The following is a 22,270-nucleotide window of genomic DNA, read 5'->3' as shown; positions in this document are numbered from 1 at the left end:
TCCTACCAATCTTGAATTGAGTACAATTTCAACTGCAGTGTGCAAGATATGTACTGTGCTTAATCCTAAATTTCATTTGATGCTGTTTGCATTAAACAGACCTTCCATTTCTCCTTAAAGATGCATTTCAAAGATGAATGAGGAAATCATTGAAATAAGTTCAAGTCCTACTCTTTCCTGCGTCGACAATTGCTTTTTAATGAAATCTATGTCATTGATCCAGCAGGAGCAAAGTTTCCTTTTACTTGGAAAAAGGGTTTCAGCATAAAGAAGTCTAATTCTCACACACTCACTACACTGCAGAACAAGTTAGCAGCTGTTCATCTGATGTTCATGGAGTCTTAAGAGAAGTGCAGGGACATAAGTCTGGGCTGAAAGGAGAAGTAAGACATAGCTTCTCACTACACTGTCTTTGCCACTCCTTGACAAACCTAGCCAATGGCCTTACCATCACACATTCTGGCTAAGTAAACAAGCCATAGTCTCCATCTCAGTTTTCTAACATCAGAGATTTGATGATTGCTTTGAGTCTGTATAGCAACACAAGTTATTTTTAAACCAGGTTAAACATGTACTCCTCAGTGCAATCTACATCTATGATACCCATTCCTTTACTTCTACATCTGAATTTCTCTACCTCGATTATTTTCCTTCAGGAAAAGAAAAAAAGATAATTTGTCTTCAAGAGAGAAATCTGACTTTGTTAAAGTGTCTAAGGTAATAATCTGACAGTACCTTTAAGAAAAATTACAGAATCACAGAAATGTAAATCAAGGCTGTAAAAATAAACCTGCCAACAGCAATAACCTTACAAATGCACATCTTTTCATTTGTAAAACAAGCAACATCTGGAAAATTCTTATAAAAACCCCCTAGTAATGCCATTAAGACATTAGTTCCTATCATAACTTTGCAAAGTTCACCCACTAATAGTATGATATTTATAAAAATGCTTCAATTTAAAAGCTTTTGACACTGAATTCACAATTGCTTTATCAAACCTATAATTAGAGGTCTGTCTTGATGCCACAAACATTAGAGGGGTAATCAATGTACTTGTGCTGGCTGAAAAGTCTCAATGAACCACATTTTGCACTGCCTTTCATTGTGCTGACTAACTGAAATTATCTGGCAAAATCAATTACCACATAGACAACACGGATCCACTCTTAACTTTCTCCAATACCTATAATGTCTGAAAAGCAAAAAGCACAGAAAAAATGTATTTGTGCTCTCAAATTCTATTCAGCTGTAGACCTGTACATATAGATGCAAGCAGCTTGAAACTGGTTTACCATTTTACCACATCAAAACTAGCCTACTGTAGCTGTAAATTCTCCCCTGCTAAGTTCAAAACCTCAAAATATATACACATACTTAGAGAAAATACCTACTCTGGGAAAAAGACCGTCTAAAAAAACCTTTCACATGTAACTCGATAGAAAAGAATTCACAAAAGTTTGTATCCCTCCTATTGTTGACTTTGAATTATAAGGGATTATCTGACTCATTGTGATCAGTAATTTACATAAAAGCACCAGAAGCAGTTGCATAATGCCTCAGAACTTAATTTTATTTGTGAGCTCATTGTCTGGTATTTCAGTAATTAGAAACAGAAAGAAGGCATTCCTTAAGTGTTCTGGTTAAATATTTTGAGACCATGAGAGTCTTATGCATCATAAAAAGGAAGAGCACTGTTCCTCAAACACCAGTAAAGCAGTAAAGAGTACTGGTCAGTGACTGATACCAGGGTATAGAAAATAGACTTTTTTTTCATCTTTCAACTGGAATTCTAGCTGAATATGGGTTTGTTTATTCCTCTGTTTCACTTCTCTCCCTTTCCATGAGTACTCAAGGAATTGTCTTTCCTATGGCTCTCAAAAATTGTGAATTATACCACTTATAGTTATCAGATGGGACTATGTAACACAGTGTGATAACATATGAGCAGATTAGAAGAGTTTAACAAAAAGCCAATTTTTGCAATCTGACAAAACTTTCACGATGAGATTTTCCACTGTTGAAGCTGGAACCTAGATCAAAAGACTACTTAATCAAGGCTTGTAGTCCAATGAATTTGTTTAATGTCTTGTCAATACGAAATGTTGTCATCAAGGACTGATCACGAACACCAGTGATGAGGGCACCTATCATGGGTAGATGAATTGACTTAACAGAGAGTGCCTCTCCTCTACCCTGGCTAATTGTCCTCAGTTTCCAGCAATTCTAAGATCCCACTTACTTTCAGAAAACTTCAAATGAATAGACCTCTTACTCTGAAACAGGGAAACATGAGAACTTCAAAACATCAACACTTAGTTTATCTTCTGTTCTATTTTAATGCACGCCTCACCTCTTCCCATAGGTTAACCTGTTTCGCATTAAAAGAAAAACATTATCAAATGCAGTATATAGTGAGGATTCATGCTCCGTGTTTTTACAACAATTTCCTTTCAAGAAAATAAAGTTTTCTGCTAGAAGATTCGACACACATGCTTTCAGTTCTACCCTGAGAGAGAAAAAATGAAGCATGTATGATGATTGCCCCGGAGGTATGGCAATCTGAAGGACAAGCATGTTGTATAAAAGCACTCAGAGACTCTAAGTAACAGTTAAAACAGAAAGTGAAGAAAAAAATTGCTCCAAACGAATCTGTAAAATTATTATACTGTATCACAGTACAATTCCGCATGCTGCAAGGTTTATTTCCCTTATTTTTACAATTTTACACTGGAACCTTTAACTACTGGCAAGCAACAACTACTGGCAAGATCTAGTATGTCATGGAGTAAGATATTCTTCATGCTCCATCATGTCCCATGGCACTTGGTTGGGTCATGACTTGGTTCTGGCCAGGAGAGGGTTAACTTTAACAGCAGCCAGGTGAGATGTAGCCACCACCCTGGGGTTATTTGATGCCACCTCGAGCCAGGAAGGGGAGAGGGGGTGTTGTTCAGAGGGGTGTTGTTTCTCGGACTGCTGGTTTGTAGGAGTGTGAGGTCAGGTGTGGGGTTCTGTGGTGAGCAATCACATGTGAATTGTTCACCTATCTTGCACACTCTGTTCTTACTAGTGTTATTACTGTTGGTCTTATTTCATTGCTGTCCCGGTACACTCTTCTTATCTCAGCCAATGATCTTCACCTTTAGTGCCCTGAGTTCTCCACTCCAGCCCGCTGTAAGGGAGCGGGAAGAAGGGAAAGAAGCGACACAAGGTCTTTAGTATTTAGTGGGAACAGTAAATTGGGGAATACCATTTCTAAACCATGACAGGTGACTAGATTGTAACTTGGAGATTAGTTGATGAATCACCAAAAATGCGCCTTGTAAAAGTGGCATCTCAGTCTGTAAGCTGAAACAGACTGAACTTACTTCACTACTACCACCTGCTAAAGTCGCAGCACAATAGGATGTGGCCATAATATCAATGAGTTTAGAATCAGAATAGAATCAAAACACAATAAATCAGGATTGCAGTCACTGACTGCAGCTTCTATACCAATGACCTCTGACTGCTTGGTTCAGACCCTGGTTTTCACAAATGAGCACGTCACCAGTTAGAGAGAACAATCCAAAATCTGCAGTTTCCCAAGGATCCCAACCAAAGTGCATTAAATTTGCAGTGACACTGAGATGCACTAGACAGCTGACATTTAGTCACTGGTACCTGGAATCAACAATACTCGGCGTAAGCATTTAATTCTGTTGATCTGAAATACATATACATATCAAGCTAATTCTCTAGCCTAAATTACCTTCCCATTAAGGAATATTTCTATGGTATCAGAGATGCTTTTCTGGCATCAAACAGACCACACTCTGCCAGCTGACAACATCACTTCATGCTTTGGTTTTTCAGCCGCCAGAGCCATGTTGAAAAGTCAGGGTACAAAAAAAGAGCAAACACAATCGAGATTCCCTCTGAAAGAAAAGCCTTTACCTAAGAGCTCATACATTACTCCCACTGAAAGCACAAGATGGGGCAGCAGTGCTTCTCTGTACAGTTTATCTTCCCTTCTGTTTTGTCTGCAGCACACAATATGGCAAATTTTAAATCAATAGCAACAGGTGCACAGCAGCACTCAAAATGCATAAACGGCATAGAAAGTTATTCCCAGTTGTCAGCACTCCTTTCTATCACACTGCTGCTGTGGCAACCTTTTGAGATGATCTTTCAAGCCACCAATGAGAGACTTCACAGACTCTCTGTGTTTGCTGTGCTCAGTTCTTCAGGTATCTGCACTGAATAGCATCACAGCAGTCAATGAAGCTTTTTAATTTTCTTCTATTGACTATCCAGGAGGAAACAGAAGTTGATCTGCCTGACAAATATCTTGTATCCAATATGATTAAATTACTCTGGATGTACTACAGGCCTTCACCATAAGCAGAGAGTATAAACTAGCAGTTTGTCACTCTGGGAAGAAAATTAAGGCTTTGGCATTTTATTGAGCATCTACATTAATGTGACTGGCAAAGGAAAGTAATAATGAATCATAATGGATGCCATGGCAAAATAATGCCAGTGTGTCGGATCAAACAGGACTGAAACTTAGCAACTCACTAACTTTTTGTTTGTGAGAGAAGATGTAAAGTTGTCCCCATATTGAAAAGTTTAGACATAAGAGATTCTGTTTCTAATAACTTTTGAACGACAAGAATTGCTGTCTCTCAAAAATCTTACACTCATTAAAAAGCAATTTAGGACGTTATTGAAATAAATTATTTATGTAATGGGATGCATCATTGAAAAATGTTGAAGAGGCATCCAAAGAGTGACTCACTATCTCCAAAACAAAAATCATAGCTCACTTTTACTTTTTCTTATGTAAGTTTAATAAGAACTGCATTAAAGTCAACTGGCATTATTTAAAGGAGTTTTTTTAGAAGTCCCTCTGTTTTATTAAAGTACCCATCACCATAGTAAAACCTAAGCTTTGAAATACCCCTAAGAAATCTCTTATGAAAAAGTCATTTTTGTTTGCTCAAAATCACTAATATTTCTGTTTTATTCCTGAGGCTATACAATAAGCACAATACCATTTTAGTGATCCCATTTGCATTCTGTTATGGACCTGTGACTGATAATGCCTGTTTTTTTAAACATATGTTAATAAATAGCAGTGGAATAACAGGGGGGAAAAAAAAAGGCAGTAAACCAAAACAAGATGCTTTGCATAGCAGAAATTACTTCATCCACAGCTGACTGCTTCTGAGCAAAAGGAAACTCTAGTATAGGTCTGCACCATTTAGAAGCTTCACGATTTGCTGGCAATTTGTAGAAACCAAAGTAAACTTCTGGCAGTACGCCTACATACCACAGTAGTTAAAGAAACTATCATCCCACCCATTTTGACTACAAGCCTTGAAAGATTAGTCTAATGTTTCTTCCTACCCTCCTGTTCTCCTTAGCGAATAGAAGATTTAATGTAAAACTTCCAAAATACAATTTTGGAAAGTGCCACTCTGGTACTCACACTAAAGCCATCGACAGTTAATTTTTCTCACTCCTTTTTGCTCGCCAATAAGCCTCAGCAACAGAAAGTCTTCACTCTAATTAAAAGTGAAAAGCTAGCGCACAGATCCAATACCCTGATGTTTCACAGCTGCATGCAAAGCAGCCCAGACACCTGTTTATTTTTACAGCAATTCCTTTTGCCCTTTATCATTCCATCCCTTAAGGTTGGATTATAAAATGAGGCAGAATAAACTAGATCATCTCGAAAACAACTGCACATTAGTACATCCCACCTTCACTGGAAAACACAAATCACTCTTATGCAAGGTTGTCTGTCTAGTTGCTACAGCAGGAAGCAGGAATCAACTAAACTAATCTACACATCATGGCTTTCAGAATGTTCCCTGGTTGTGTTTAGCTCGACTTCCAGCCACAACTTGAGTATCTAGTGCCAAATGGCCATGTATGCTGGACAATCTGAATTCCTGCCCCAATTTCTGAAGATATTTTAGACACAAAAAATATGAACAGGCTGTTAGCAGTGCTTTTCAGTACTACATACTGTGATGCGTAGTGGTTTAATTCTTGTTGAGTCCAGGGGCAACTGGGAAAAAAGGGCAAGAGCTGCAAAAACTGAAGGTGGTTAGCTGATTCTTATCACGCTTGGTATATTTGCTAATTGGAAACATTGAGGCTTTAAGCAGAGCTTAGGCTGCCAAGTAATCTTATACTGAAAAGATGCTTCATGTATCCTTGGTGTACAAAAGCTGACTCTACACTGGCACTGTACTTCCTGATAACACTGACAAAGCTCAGTACTGCACAACTTCTGCCCTCCTACCACCAGATTTCACTGCAGAACCTTGGGGACTGGGCAGTGAAAGTACTTAAGGGGGAGGCAGGGTATGAACACTAAAATCCCTTAGGCTCTAGGAGAGAAAAGAAGCAGCCCAAATTTATATCCCATATAAAACTTCAACTACTAATAAAATAGAAAGCAGACTCCCTTCTCTGGACATGCTTTGTAAGAACGTGACTTCAGTACTCAGTCAAAGAAAAAGATTCAGCTGCACATGTGAAGGTATGCAGCTTCTTGCTGCACCAAGAAGTCATTGAAAGTGCACTGAAACTCGGAAGTCTCCAAGCGCACCCTTGTTATACCCCACATCCAAGAAGAGGAACATCTTCACAGATGAGCCAGGATGTGTTCCTGAAGTGTATGTAGGGATAGGCGTGTGATGGACAAAAGAAGACAGGGATGTGCTGTGATGCAAACCTGCAGCTGCGCTGAGGAGTATCTACAGAGGGCAATAATGAGGCCCTGTTCTTCAGCCTGTCCTATTATGATGTAACAGCCTTCATAAAGAAGGTTTTGACCAGGAGAGGATTCTCCCATCAAAGTGTGATCCAAGGTTGCTCCAGTTGGTTTCTGCAGTTAAATCAATGTTAAGTTTTGCAACTGACTCCCAGCTTGCACCTGCACCTGGGTGCACAATTCTTCTGGAGAAAATCTGTAGCAAAGAAACAACACATTGCCCAAAGCATTTTAGTTGCGTAAAGGACAAGGTTTCATCATTTGTTGTTTCTTTTCTTCAGGCAGAAATTATTAAATGCTTTTCACAATTAAAAATAAAAACAACCCAAACCTCAAGAAAACAAAATGCATAGTCAACATATTGACAACTAGTAGGATTCTCCTTCCTCCAAATGATGCAATTCCACAGAAGGGTGTTTCTTTCTGCCAAGTACCTAGCTAAGAAAATGTTATCAACAAATAACTGCCTTCAAATGTCCATTGGGCGGAAAAGTGGCCCATTTCCTGAGGTGAGGTGTTCTTCCTGATTTTCTCCAAGCCTTAACCATAGCACATCCAAAGAGCAGAGTTGGAATGAGAAATATCGGAAAGCAGAGCTCTTAGGGGAAAACATGTCATTCACTGAGGTATCTCCAACTAGTCATGTGACACAGATATAACCTGCCAGAATTCCCACTTCTGTGTTTATAAGGTTTCTATCAAAATTCACATGAAAAATCTCCATCACTTTAAGAGACATCGTTGGAGGGGGGAAAAAAAGCAACAACCTCCACTAACTTGCCTACTTCTTCAATATAAAAACTATACAAAGTTCAGGAGAGTCACAAACTAGGACAATTGTCACACAGAATAACCCCCCAATAATTCAATGAAATTAGATTTAAGAAAAGTAAGTCATCCCACATATTCTTCCTCCCAAAGGGATTGAAAAGGATTCATTTCACATGCCCAGAACTCTCAGACTAATTCTTATGTGTTTTCAGATAGTTTCAAAGGCTTTCAAAGAGTCATATGTGTCCATGGAAAAGATAAAAATATGTATTTCACAAAGATTTTAATGCAGATCATTCTGTTTTATGAAAAATGAAGTTTTGTAGAGTTTCATAGATGAACTGGTACTTTCTACCTGATGACTTAGATAGAAAATGTCAACGGTGTCATAGTGCCTTACTTGTTCTCGTTGCTGGCATCATATCGAGGCATAGGGTCAAAATCATTTCCATTTACATCAAAACTGGCCTGTGAATCCTGTATCCAACAAAAGAAAGAAAACCAGTTGCTAATTAATTAGCCATCAACTTGCGGCCTATACATTCGTCAGCAGGTTCATACAAATGAGTAATTAGGCTAACTAATATTCCTGTAGTTTAATGATGACTGTGTTTTAGGAAAGCATTATATATGGGAATTATATATTTTATTTTAATTTTGGAAAACAGAGAAGGATAAAAAATGCTCTGAAAAAGTATAAGTGCAGTATTAGGAAGGAAACAGAAAATGGTGTTTCATTTAACTAGAAGACCACTTTTCTTCTAAGAACCTTTCAGAAGTTAAGAGAGTTCATTCTCAAAACTGGGATTTTGCTGTATATTTTAAGATTCAAGAAATTATCTGCCCAACAATAACTGAAATTTCAGCCATTGTTTCAAGAAATAAGAATAATATAATTTTCTTAAGAATATTATTATAATAAAATATAATTATAATACAATATAATTATAAAATTACATCTTGGAAAGCAACACAAACTGCTTCCCAATTTCCCTGGGAGTATGACTGTTTCAAATATCTGCAAGATATCCGTCCTTTTGGTCCATATTTGTCAGGATTCTTACAGCGGATAATAGTTTATAAAGTAAACAGCTGTTGGTTTGTATGGCTCTCATTAATTGACGCAGTAGCATGCAGTGTGTTGACACGGCAAGCAGCAATTTTTAAACTTTTGTTTGTTGAAAACCAGTTACACATACACCTCAAATATTACTATTTGCAGCACCTATAATCTGAGGTATAGAAGGCATTTGTGATCAAACAAGCAATGTGTATTGCTTGTGAATTTGGGGAAATTCCTTGTTGGCATGAGGAAAGGGAGAGAGAAGTGGTAAGGAAATAAATAGTTGCTGTACATTCAGTGGAAGGATAGTACTAGAATGAGGCGACATGATCCAATCGGGGTCATTCACTGAGGAGATAAAATTATACTTGCTTTATTTAAATAATTTAAGATATTAAAATGAAAGATGTGTCATGTGCTAGGATCAAAATACAGTGACAAATAGGGCAACTGCCCCCCACTTGTGTTTTCACACCTTCCAATCTGAGTTCCACATGTAGCATGGGGAAGGACACATATGTATATATGGCTAATTTAAAATAAGTGGCTTTAAGCTGTGGAGACCATTGTAGTTTTTAATGGATTGTTAAAGATGTTTTTGTCACCTTCATCTCTTAATGTTTGTTCTATCAACAAGGTAAGCTTGCTGACAAAAAGCCTGTGTTTAGGGCTCTTTAACAAGATCTGTAACGGGAGTGAAGGTTCGTACATGCCTTGCTCTGGTCATCTTCACCAGTCCAGCTCAATCCAAATATATTTGTTTGTTTTATTACTCTGTGTAGAAGGACACCTTGCACACTTTATTTCAGATAAATCATAAGGTTCTCACAGTTACAAGCCTTCAGCTAATGCCTACTTCTAAGAGATAGGACAAATCACTCCAGCAAAACGTGGCCCTGATGCTCTGAACAGCTTCAAACTCTGACACTAACTCAGGAAGTAACCCACTAGAGAAGAAGCTTCTCCTTATGTTATCAGGCTCCAAGATTGATTAAACCAGTCATCTAAATGTGGTGAACTACAAGCAAACAGAAACCTCCTGAGGCAACATGGACACAGAACACAAAAAAACAAAGGATGCAACTCTATCACAAGTTGTGAGGGGACTCAGTTAAAAGAGATTTACTAGAAAGAATATTCTACAACACAATATTCTACACCTGGTTTTAACTGAGTGAATCATGAAAGGTCATATATTTTTCCTTTAATACTGTTTCTAGCAGTAAGATAAATAGCTTTAAAAATTAATGTATGGAAGGATTACTGTAAAATTACTGTCTTTGAGAAAAGCTTCTGTCTTGCTGACTAAATGTATTGGCCAAACATGGAATTCAGTTGCATGTGTTAACTGAAAAGCAGTGTATTCCATTTCTAAGTTCTGAGAGTGTGAAGATATTAAGTAAAAAAATTGCAAAAGAGACAAAAAATATCCAGTAATTGGTTCCAGTCCTTCAGAAATTCAGGACTCAGCTACAAGAGCCATCCAGATATTAAATATGTTCCGATGAAATACAGTCTTAACTAAAACAATACATAGTATCAAAAACTGACTTCCTTCCTCCCATTGGTGTCAACATTTAAGGAATTTAATAAAACTTTTATAATTCTTCCATCTTTCCTCCTCTCTTTCTCCATCTTTTTAGAAGCAGCAAATTTTTCTTTGAGTAATAACAAAGCAGAAAATCTGGACTCTTGTGGACACTCACATAATTCTGCATCAAGTCTGGGTGGTTTCTTTCAATGCCGTCATCCAGGATGGTGACCACAACATTCTTTCCAGTGTAACCTCTCTTCCAAGCACCTACTATATTCATATCTGATTGGCAATGGTGGGTGTTGTCACTGCAGTGCTGGGGAAAGAAGAGGAGATAAAGATATTGGATATTGGAGATTACTGAGCAATGAGGGGTTGAGATACTACCATTACATTAACATTACCATTAACATTACCATTTAAAACAGCCCATGAACATACTGATTTGAGTAGGAACTATACAAAATCAACACCTTTATTTAGACAGAAAACAATTTTAAAAGAAACGTAAATTGTATAAAAACTGCTAGTCCTGCTTATTTCTCCTTCTGGTTACTGTTCATGCTAAGCAGTACAAAAGGGAAGCATTCAGCTGTACTGAATTTGAAATATTTGAATTTTTTTTTTTTTTCAAAAAAACAAACCATATGTGGATAAAATGCCTGTACTGGAATGGTCATGGGAAAAAAAAAACACCTTGCTTTTTAGAGCTTACATGCTGTGTACACTTTCTTGACAGAATGTCTGGAAACTAATCAAGACTCATTTCTATCTATAAAAGAATGCTTTTGGCAGGTTTTCTGCAGTATCAGCAGGAGATGAGCCACAGTTAAGAACCTGTAATGAAAACACCATCCTGAAAAACTTGCATCTTAGGGGGTTGGATGGATTGTAGATAGTGTTGATTGAGAGCAGCCTGGGGTACAGCTTTCAGAGTAACCAAGTCCAGTGTGATGGAGAAAGAAAGTTTAGCGTACATTAAAACTGAAAGCCTCTTCCTAAGCACAAATGCACCCAGTTCCTGTAAAGAAATCTGGCTTGCCATGGCAATGAGACATGACCCTCAGGTATTTGTAATGTCCCATTAGCGACTCTCTAATCCACATGCATCACCCGCCCCTGTGAAATTAGTTAAATGAGCCTCTCTCATCAGTCCTGCTTTCCGGCAGCTCTGCCAGGCTTGGACAGAGCAACAGGCAAAAACAGAAAAAGAGGGGTACAGGGAAAGGCAAAAGCAAAAGGTGGGAGGAAGAAAAAATAAATTAAAAAACAAACTTGTATCATCGCAACAGTGCCTGTAGAGCATGCTCCATCTCAATCCCTGCCCCACCGCCTCATGACCCCACTTCAGCCTCATGTTGTGTCACTCCACAATTTGTAAGGAGTAAATACAGTTGGAGGGGTGCACTCCACCTTGACTTAGTCCCCTCCAGTCAGCACACTGAAGAACCATTAGCAATCCTATGTGCAAACTGATTTCTATTAAATTGTAATTTTCCTCTTCCTTTTTCTCCAGTTTACCACCCAAATCAGAGGATTTAAGAGTTGTCATTTGTTTTTACTAGAGGAAGATTATATTATTATACATAATATAGTCTCTCTCAGGGTCTTTCCCTTGTGCCTGTAAATATCTGTCTCTCTCTGTCTATCCATCCCCACACAAAGGACTTCAGGGACCTGTTCCAAGGAATGTGTAGCTTTTGTTCTCTGTATTGCTTGGAAATGCTCATGCTGCTGGCTATATGAAATTAAGTACAGTGTAAACTTGCCATCTGAATGTAATGGTTGTACACATGAGGATTTCTAATGTACAAACAAGACAGTTAAACAAATTTAATGTTTCCAGGTACGTTTCTCTTTTACAAAATGTTACTAAATTAAGCACCAGAAAATACCTGCAAAAGTTTTTAATATCATCCTCCACATTCTGCTGATGTGAAGACAAAGAGACAGGAAGGTGGAAGCACCAGCCTCTAGCCACAGGGAAAACCCCAGACTGAGCTACAATGGGCAATCAGGATTCCTGGCTCTGGCCTCCAGTCAGATTTATTGGGACATTACACTGTGCCTTTATCCCATTTTCTGAAATGCTAAATGACCCTTGGCTGCTTTACTTACTGTCTTGTCCTCTCTTCCTAGGGGATGAGCTTGTTATTTTGCTTTCATGCCAGCCAAACCACACAGGCTGAGCAAGCATATGAGTATTTTAATCCCCATTCCTTTGTAAGCTCTTTGGATCTCTGCCAGAACATCACCAGCATTTCCCTTAATGAGTCCATTGCCCTCACTTGCCTTACTTGAATATTTTTGCCTTTGTGTTGGTGACTGAAGGGGCCTTTGCTACACACATGGAGACAACCACCAAAGACATCTCTTGCCTTACTGTGCGCTCTGGTGACTCTCTCAAGAGACATGGGAGGTCAAATTGAAAAATCAAGGGTAAAGCAGTCATAACTGTGGGCCCACTCTTAACTTTACTACACAGCTTACGTAATTATGGATACAGAATGTAAAGGCAGGCAGCAAAGAAGCATCCAAATGGGAGTAGCTCAACAGCAGACGAAACGTTCAGCTATTATCATTACAATAAAAAACAACCTCTCATGTCCTATTTAGAAGAGCATCTGGATTTTTTCACTTCTGTTCTCTACTTTTCTTTCCCTTCTATTCAATTATTTGCTTCTTAATTTCTGTCCTGTTTCTAGCCTTAGTTTTCTCTTCCAGTACTGTCTTTTACAACTGAAACTCCAGTTTTGTTTCATTCAACATCTGATCTAAGATTCCTGTATTTTAATCACAAAGTAGACTTTCCCCCAGATTCATGTCTGATTTTCTCCAAATAAATTAGAATGGGCATTTTCCTCTTGAAGCAGTCCAATTTGCCTTTAATCAAGAACACTTTAAATCTTGGAGTGCAATTACTTTTCAAGCACTCTCTTATATGGTATATGGTATAAATATGCCACTCCACACCGAACAGCGTCTAATATGCCACCTACTACTTGGCTTCACTTGCACTCTTTCCTGTCCCTTTCAACTGGTTTGGCTGGGATAGAGTTAATTTTCTTCACAGTGGCCAGTATAGGGCTGTTTAGGATTTGTGATGAACAGAGTTTGGATAAAACAGGGATGTCTGTGTTATTGCTTAGCAGTGCTTACCAGAGCAAAGCCTTTTTTTCTCTTCACATCACTCCCACATCACAGTGAGGCGGCTGGGGACAAGCAAAAAGTTGGGAGGGGACACAGCTGGGACACAGGTGATCTCACCTGACCAGACCACAGGATGTCATGATCAGTACTTAGAGACGGGAGGAGAAGAGGGATGGGGAAAATGTCCCAAGTGATGGCATTTGTCTTCCCAAACAATTTTTACACAATGGAGCCCTGCTTCCTGGAGATGGCTGAACACCTGGAAAATGGTGAATGAATTCCCTGTTTTGTTTTGCTAGTGTGTGCAGCTTTAGCTTCCCCTACTAAATTGTTTTTATCTCGATGCATATGTTTTCTTGTTTTTTTCTCTACCTGATCCCACTGGTGGGAGAGTGAGTAAGCAGCTATGTGGTGCTTAGCTGCTGGATTGGGTTAAAATTCCTCTTTCCTTCAAAAAACATTTCCTGCAAGGAAATTTCCTGGGTTCCACTCCATAATTTTTCTTTAACCAAATCGTACTTCTTTACCACCAACGCCAATTACATTGTCAGGTTGTTAGCAGAGGGCTGTTTTTTAATTAATTTGGAAGCACTGCTTCCGTTTACAGTGTTACCCAAATAAAAAACTATTAAACATCTGTCATGATAATAAGTTACGTGATCCAGAGTGACTAAATTTTGTATCAATGGGCAAGTACTGAATTTTATGGTTCCTTTTCAGTCTATTTTCCCTGTTCTTTCTTTTTAGAATAAAAACACCTTTGCCATAATTATGTACAAATACAGTGGTTGGAACTTTTTACTAGATCTGTCAATCTTTGAACTGCTGTTTTCTGGATTTTGAAGGAAAGAATTAGACCATTCTACTGCATTTTCTGCTTGTCGAAAAGATAAAGTAACAGAAATTTCCTGCATTGGTACCATGACTAGAGAACTGCATTAAATCAGCACTATTTCAACATACATTTTTTTCATCCATTGCCGGGAGAATACCATCAAAAGGAATAAACAAACCCTTGCCCAGTTATTTAGAGTAATTTTACTGAGATTTTAAAAGGGCATTCAAAGGATGATGGTTTTGTTTGGGCTGTTTAATGTGAAAATGTTAATGATACAACCAATGGTATTTAATAGAAACCATGTGAAGGTGGAAAAACTTCTGAAGTACATATGGGAAGAAAGAGGGCTATTGTATGAAAAATATCGAATACTGAACTTTTCCCATTCTTGAAATTCAACTTAAGAGCATAAAAACACATAATATATCTTATTCTAGATATATCTTTTATACCTTTGGACAGACATTTTGGAAGCCTGCCTTTTTGCAACTAACAAGCAGATATAACATTAGATTGATTTTCTGAAGTTTGCATGTTGTAGTCAGTATCAGACATGGATGTGAACTCTCATAGTTATTTTGTGAAATTGTCTCTAGAATCTACCTTATGGTCATTATCATTATCTTAATATGTCTGCCACACTAATTTTTGTAGTTGGAGTCTTGGTATATCCAGTTAGGGATTAGGAACAAAACTGAACAGTTAAACTGAAAAATCAAGAACATATCAATGATTAGAATATTTTGGAATTACAGAGATTAAAATCAAATTACAAGAAAAATAACTTTTAAAAATTCGGTTCTGTCTTGCTTTGCAATGCCTATTAGTCTACAAAAACAGAGTAGAAACAGAAGTTTCTAATTTTGTGACATGCAGTTTCTCAGAAATGGCATATTGTGCCCTCTGTAAGTCTTCATGACTTCACTGCACTGGTTTCTTGTAGTTTTTGAGTTACAAGAAGTTATTTGGCAAGATCTAGTCAATATCTATGGGGATATAGAGAAACATGATAATCAGAATGACACAATTTTGAATACCAATTTTGAATTTGAAAAGTTCTGGATCTCATTTAGTGGAAGACTACTTATAATTCTGATCCTGGGAAAGCTCTGAAATACTAGACCCCAGTCAGGGATTAGAAAAGATAGACTCTGAGTACTGAGAAGAACAGAAGCAGGAACAACAACAAAGTCTGGTTTCCTTAGAGTAGCAGTGAAATGGTCTTTGGCACAGACAGAAACAAAAAGACTACAGTCATGTTCTCTGCAACAGGGGGTTTTGTCAGCTACCAACCCGCAAGCACGGAGAGGACAGCAGTTGCACAAGATTGCTTGTACAGGAAGGACAGTCAAGGACCTACAGCTTGCCTTGATCAACACAAGCAGAGAGAAAGGGGACACACAGGGCTGATTCTGACATTCTGGGGAGTTAAAGAAGTTGACTATCTCCCTCTTCTGTGAAGGGAATGTAATGTGGGGCATTTGGCACTCCTAGCTTGGTCCAGGCAAATGCACAGGCAGCAAAATTCATAAGCTTTTTAATAGAGGAGACATCCTAATGCTACATTCAGCTTTCTGAAGTATAGGTATGCGCAGTGTTTTAAGTTAAAACTTGCCAATTATTCTCTCTTTCCTGCAAAAAAAAAAAGAGAAATAACGTATTTTTTATTATGCTCTTCAGGTGATCCAATTTTAAACGGGAATGAAAGAAGCAAGCAAGGTAGTAATCAAGAGATTTGGAAAGCTAGGGTTCTTATTAAAATGGACATCTTGTTCTGTTAAGACAATGTGATCTAGTGAACTGACTTTTTGGCTTCTCCAGAGTAAGCACTTGAAAGCTACATTTTCTAACTAGACTACTAAAATAGTATTTCTTTTTAAAAGTATTTCTCACTTTAAAAAAATTATTTTATCACAATAAACAGATGATCAAAGAAGAATTTTTAGAAGGAGGAACACTTGCAGAATTTTTTTTTTCCCTCAAGCATAATCTGATACTAAGTGCATGATAAACAGCACTTGCTAACTGTATAGGAAAAGTATTTCCTTCTGAGTTACATCTTTAAATAATTTCTGATTGTTGCTGCACACTTTATTTTTAAGAAGTAGCAGGAGCAGGCAGGTAATACAGAGTGTGGTTAATCTCAAACGCAAGATTATTTTGCCTGAAGTATTATCTGACTTCTGGAGTCATGCTTTACTGAATTGCCACTTTTTTTATCTGTATCTGTATCAAGAGAAATATTTCAAGGGTGCATCATATTAAATATTTAATTCCAATTTTTATTGCTTGTGCAGCTTCAGAGGGTTTAGTTAATTTACTTTAGAGATGAATTTGGTTCTTAAGCTTCACTGATTCATTAACAAAGAATACACTTAGAGGCCAATAAAGCAATCACAGACATACATTATTTTTTGCCTGTTTAAGCAATGAAGGGGAACAGAAAATCAATATGAAAGGGCTTCTTATATTCCTAAGAGTATCTGGTGACTATAGGGAGGCAAGAATAACTTACAAACCTACATACATGGGTTTTTGCAGTGAAAAATAAGGAGTTCATAAATGTTATTTTTTGGCTGTGATCAAACTGCTATTCTTAACAAAACCAGAATAATTCATAATGTGATAAATTTGTGTTCAAGACAAGTCCAGCACTTTTTCATCATTGGCACTTTTTAAAATCAATACTGGTGTTTTTTCTGTAAACTGTGTGCTGGCTTAAATACAAATTAATTTAGGGAAGCCCTTTATGTCCATGTTCCACAGCCTGATGACAGTGCACCCTTTGTAGGAGTGGAAGCTCCCCCACTTCTAGGTCTTCAGACAGCAGAGTTTCTCTCCCAGCTGCAACTGCCTCTAACATCACCTCCTCCTGCATGCACCATAACCTGTGTCTCCATTAGGACATCTGCCTCTAGTCCTGTTTCTTTCCCATTGTCTTGGTTTGAAAGACAGGTGTCTGCCAAGGAAGGCAGGAGTCTCCCTTGAAATGAAAAAAAAAAAAAATTGCAACCCCCTTCCCTCCAAGTTATTATAATTTTGAAATTAAGGGGCTTTCAGGCAAAGATATGAGGAATAGGAATAACAGTTCTTTACTATTAGATATCTATATGTGTATAACAAGGCAAACAAACAACAATAACTCTGGCAGTAACAGCAAACAATCACAAACCCAGTCCCAGCCTTCTCGGCTGTCAGGCCCTTTCCCCTCGGGTGCAGTTCCGCTCGCAGCCGGCAGGGGCGCTGGCGGCTCCCGGTGAGCAGGGCAGGTGCGATGGTTCCCCCGCGGCTGCAGGGGGCGCTCCGGAGCGAGCTCGGGGAGCACGCGGCACCGGTGCCCTGGGATATCGGGAAGGGATGGAACAAAGGCTTCACAAACCCCTGGGCAGCCGATCCCGGTGTCCGGCCGGACCCTGGGGAACAGCAGGCTGGAGCGGCAGGGACAAGCACAAATCCCAGGTGGCAGCCAAGATGTATCGAACTCCGGAGCTGCGGTGGGAACCCCTGGAGGTCTGGGCAGGCAGGGTGTGCGGGGTACAGAGTAGCAAAGGCTCAAAGCAACGGTGGGAGCAGGGCGGCCGCAGCTCAGCTCCCAGCGGGGCAGGGAAAGGCGGGCTTGAGATCCCAGGGTTTCTCTGGTGGAGGGAAGGCAGCTGAAAAAGCAGAAGTCTCCAGTGCTGACAAATTCCTTCCAGCCTCTCTCTCCATCCAAACACGACAACTCACAGCCCACAAGCCTAGGTGAAAGAGAATAGCCAGATGCACCCCTCCCCCTGTGGCCAGGTCTTTTGTTTTAATTAAGCATCCAGTAATTTGTCCCCCTGGCAACATGTATGGGGAAAATTCTTTAAGAGAAAGAGGAAACAGAAGGAGAACTCCTAAAACCCCAACACCCATGAGGTGGCAACAGGAGAGATTCCTTCAAGGCCAAGAAAGTGAAGTAGCTAAAAATGCCTTATGGTTATTGTGCATGTTCTGCCACCTCCACTAAGAGGCAAATATGAAAAGTTTCATTTAAAAAACTTTTTTAAACCACTGTGAAAGATTCACCACAATATAATAATAATAATAATAATAATAATAATAATAATAAATAATAACAACAACAATAATAATAATAAATGGCATATTAGACCTGGTGCATCTTGTATATCCTTGAATCACTACTCACGTGTCGAGAGTCATGTGCCAAAAGGTATATGTCAATGTATGGACTCTCCCTGGGAAGCATTGGGAGAAATATAAGAACAGTATGTAGAATATCTTGGGTAGAGAGAGGAAAAAAAATAAACAATTTCATGTGGTTACCGCCAAAAAATGCCGGAAGGACAGAAGCATGCATTGAAATATATGTCTGTATGTGGCCATATTCTCTCAAGATCACTGTACAATGACTTACTGCTACTGCTGCTGCTACTCTTGATAGCACCTATACTGTACAAATAGCCTACTCAGCATGAGAAGTGCAGGAAGCAGATCAAAAGGTAATGTATTTTTACTTGCCCAAAGACCTGTGTACAAAAAAAAAGTATGGGACTTCTTTTACTAATTAGAATATGTGAAAAGAACAGCTGCTCCCTGGCCTCAGCAGTGCACCATCAACCCTGGGGATTCAGTATTCACGAAGGACAAATGATTCCTCAGAGAGACAATTCCTTCCATTTTACCATTTTATGTGGACTTTGACTCATTTTTTCTTTATTTGACCTCTTCTAAATCACAAAAAAGAAAGAAAAATAGGGCAGTTTTACAGGAAGTCCAAAGATGCCTTTTTTTTTAATGCATCAGTTCATGCAGTTGCAGTTCTCTAGCAAGATCAAATTTGTCCCTCTCTCTCTCTAGCTAGATCTGATATTTTCATTATTTCTATGGTAAAAATTAAAGAGAGAGATGTTAAAAACATCGCTTTAAAATAGTTTTCATAAATTTCTAAAGATTCTTGCTATACTACTAAAGACAGACTCTTCACAATATACTTTTTAAGCTGTTTTCAAGTCAAAGACCATTACTTCTACATCAACTTGTTAAGGAGGATGGAAGAGGAAAGTAGTTTTATTTAGACTTTGAGTAAACATATCTTACAGAATTGAAATAACTTCATGGAAAGAAGGCCCTGAGCAGACAGCTTCAATTAAGCACTAACCTTCCAAGGGACTGACTGATGAGTGGGAGGAGCCTGGGGCTTATACAAATCCACTTCCTTCTCTTTCCCATCTCTTTTCATGTTACAGTGAAAAGGGAAGAATGGTGCTTAAGAAGTATATACTATTTTGGGATTCTGGGGATGGGCAGGGAACTGATAGAGGATGGACCAGGAAACTTGTTTCTCTAAGAATGTTATAAACTTGTAGGAATGAGAGGACTTTCAAGGAAAAAGATGATGAGATGTTGACTCTGAATGCTTGTATGGAACTTTTAAGGACTCTTGCACTGCTGCAGTCTTTTCTTCTCTATGTTATGTTGTGGTCTGGTCCCTCTGATCCATGAGGCAATATGACACCTCATGACATCTGGTGTTAATGGCAGGATGTCCTGGGGGGAGAAGCAGGGACAGAGGGACAATGGGGGGGGGGGGTGGGATATGAGACAACAGGACTTGTTCAGGAGGCTTAAGGAAAGATACATGTCCTGCTCTTTCTCAAGGAACCAAAGCAGGTAGGAAATACAGTGCACTTATAGGTCAGAATATGAAGAGAACGCCATATTCCATTACTAGTAATGGGGAATGCATGTGGTGTTTCCGAGGGTGAAACTGTTTCACAGTGCATTCAGTTCAGGAATAAACACCTATGCTACTTGATACCTAGAAGCATTTTCCCTAAGAGCCATAAAAGCCGTCAGATTATTGTATCCTTGGTCAATTATTTGCTCTGGTATATCACAGGGGATTATAACTTGCCAGAGGACAAACTTTAAGATCATGAAACTACTCTCTTGAGACAGAAGCACAGAAATCACTTCATACCCTCCTTAGACAGCCTCATAAAAGTGTTTCATCTAACACTGGAAACGCATGCTGTGAAAATTCATTAACAGTTGAGGATCAGACCAAGATGAATGGCTGCTATTCTAGTTTGCCTACAGGGAAGTAAGTGCTGTAGACTCCAATAGTCTTTTCACCATTTGACTGTGCTATGTTTGATGAATGCAAGGCCCACTGTGTAGTATAAGTGAAACCTGGAGAGATAAGGCCAAACCACTAGAGGGGGTGGATAGTTATATTTTGCAGATGAAATCACCTGGCATAAATGAGAGAACTAGCCTAGAGAAGCTAGGGAGGCCTGAGAAGGAAAAGGAAAGATTACTCAAGAACAACAACAAAAACCCGACAAAAATCCAGAAAAGTTTTGCATAAGATAAAGAAGTATCACACAATTATTCTTGTTACTGTCTCAGGAAATTTGACTCAGATGACTAAATTTTGAAGTTCTTCTGCAATGCTGCAGAAGGTTAGTCCAGGGATTTATGACACAGCTGTGCACTAAAGACTGTGAAAAATAGACAGTGTATGTAAAAATGTCAAAATTGCAAAGGGTCTTACAGGAAATCTCAGCAGAGTGTCAGGATTAAGCTATCTCAGAAAATACAGATATTGCAGAAAGGTTCTGGAGATGTCCAGTGTATTTGCAAACACTGTTTTTATGGAGAAGTGGACACAGGTGTCTATTGAGCTTTAAGGGACTTGGGGAGCTGCTGCTAAACAAAATCCTGACTTTAGCATTAAAGACACATAGATTCCACTGATTTCAGCACTGCTATGAAGGAACTTCTCCCAGCTGCAAGTAAAGTACTTGAATATATGGAACTAATCTGAAAGCACAGTTTTGAATTAATACTATAGGAATGTATTCCTCTAGATAGAGAGACTATACAACCTTAGTGTAAGCACCTTTTATGCACATCAAATGTAATCTGTCTAACAACAAATGGAGGAAAATCACATTCATGACTGTTGGTTTATACTGTGGATAGGGCAGTCTCTACACTGAAATGATATCCATTCATGATAACTATTTCAGAATTTGCAGATACCTTTACAAATCCAGGAAATCTGCAGAAAAAACACTCAAAGAAAGAACTAAAGAAAGCTATGATCAGAAGGAAAAAATATATACAGTCAAAAGTAAACTAGAAGTCCAAGTTCTTAATTTTATGACTGTTGACAATTCCTCTGTGTCCACCACTTTTTCTGGTACTACCACTACAAAATATTCTTTGTACTTGTTATATATAACACTCTCTGCATTTTCCCTTGTCATTCCTACCATCATTATCTTCTATGATTCCTGTCAGTTAGCTTTCTGATCTCAGCTGATTCCATTTTCAAATCTGAGCTGTAAATGGATCATCTTTTCCCTCCTAATTTTGTTTCTCCTACAAAGAGTCTGCTGTTTAACTGGAAATACGATTTTAAAATGAATGTGCAAAAATATGTTGCAAAGTTAGAAAGGTTCCTCCAAGTAAAAGGGAGAATTATGAAGGAAATATAATGTATCTCCAGTGAACTACTTTGTCCCAGCTGTTATGTTCTACCATGGAAACAAACCATGCTACAAAAATGGTTTTGCTTACTTAAGAACTGTAGTGAGATCTTTGGATCCATTAGAGACATAGTACGAATCTGTAAGTATTTAATAACATATCCACTCATAAGGAAGCTAACAGAAGATCTGACATACCAGTTTGTACTTTGAATCCATTATGATTTCTTAACATACAGTTTGTTTAAGGAAACATTGCTTAGCATGTGCAATTATTAAGTCTCAAATCTTAAGAGGCTCTGCTGTTTACCTGTAGTTAAGAAAGTTGAAACTGTTGTTATATAGCACAGTCTCAAATCTGAAGACAGAAAAGTTAGTAGAGTGGAAAGTACAGAGAGCAACAGAGACAGTGATCACGATCACTTATGAAGATGAACCTATTTAAGCAGTGTGTTTGTAATACAATTTTATATAAAATCATACAAAAAATTATGCCTGTGGGATTAAGAGTGCAAGGCTTAAAATGTGAGTCTACATAAAACCCAGTAATGGTTAAAAGGATTTAAGATGTAAGGTAGACAATCGCCTACAGCTTCAAAAAATGCTCTGTGAAGCTATATATTATTCTTTGGTAGTTAAGCAGTGGGGTAGCAAGAAGTGG

General features: G+C 38.4%; 1 protein-coding gene across 6 annotated transcripts in view; it reads right to left on the bottom strand.

Annotated features, from left to right (window-relative positions):
• The window catches only part of PCSK5 (proprotein convertase subtilisin/kexin type 5), a 229,397-nt gene that overhangs the window by 148,640 nt on the left and 58,487 nt on the right, over positions 1 to 22,270 (bottom strand). For all 6 annotated transcript variants that reach the window (XR_007200827.1, XM_048290931.1, XM_048290930.1 and 3 more), the window contains exons 4-5: positions 10,313 to 10,456; positions 7,944 to 8,020 (exon numbers count right to left, since the gene is read on the bottom strand). Coding sequence is in view for 5 of the 6 variants with exons in the window: in XM_048290931.1 (XP_048146888.1) it covers positions 7,944 to 8,020; positions 10,313 to 10,456 (221 nt within the window). In the remaining variant the exon portion in view is untranslated. The remainder of the gene's footprint in view (positions 1 to 7,943; positions 8,021 to 10,312; positions 10,457 to 22,270) is intronic.

Source organism: Corvus hawaiiensis, chromosome Z, assembly GCF_020740725.1.
Source record: "Corvus hawaiiensis isolate bCorHaw1 chromosome Z, bCorHaw1.pri.cur, whole genome shotgun sequence".
Taxonomy (NCBI): Eukaryota; Metazoa; Chordata; class Aves; order Passeriformes; family Corvidae; genus Corvus; species Corvus hawaiiensis.
This window is presented reverse-complemented; position numbering and strand designations above follow the sequence as displayed.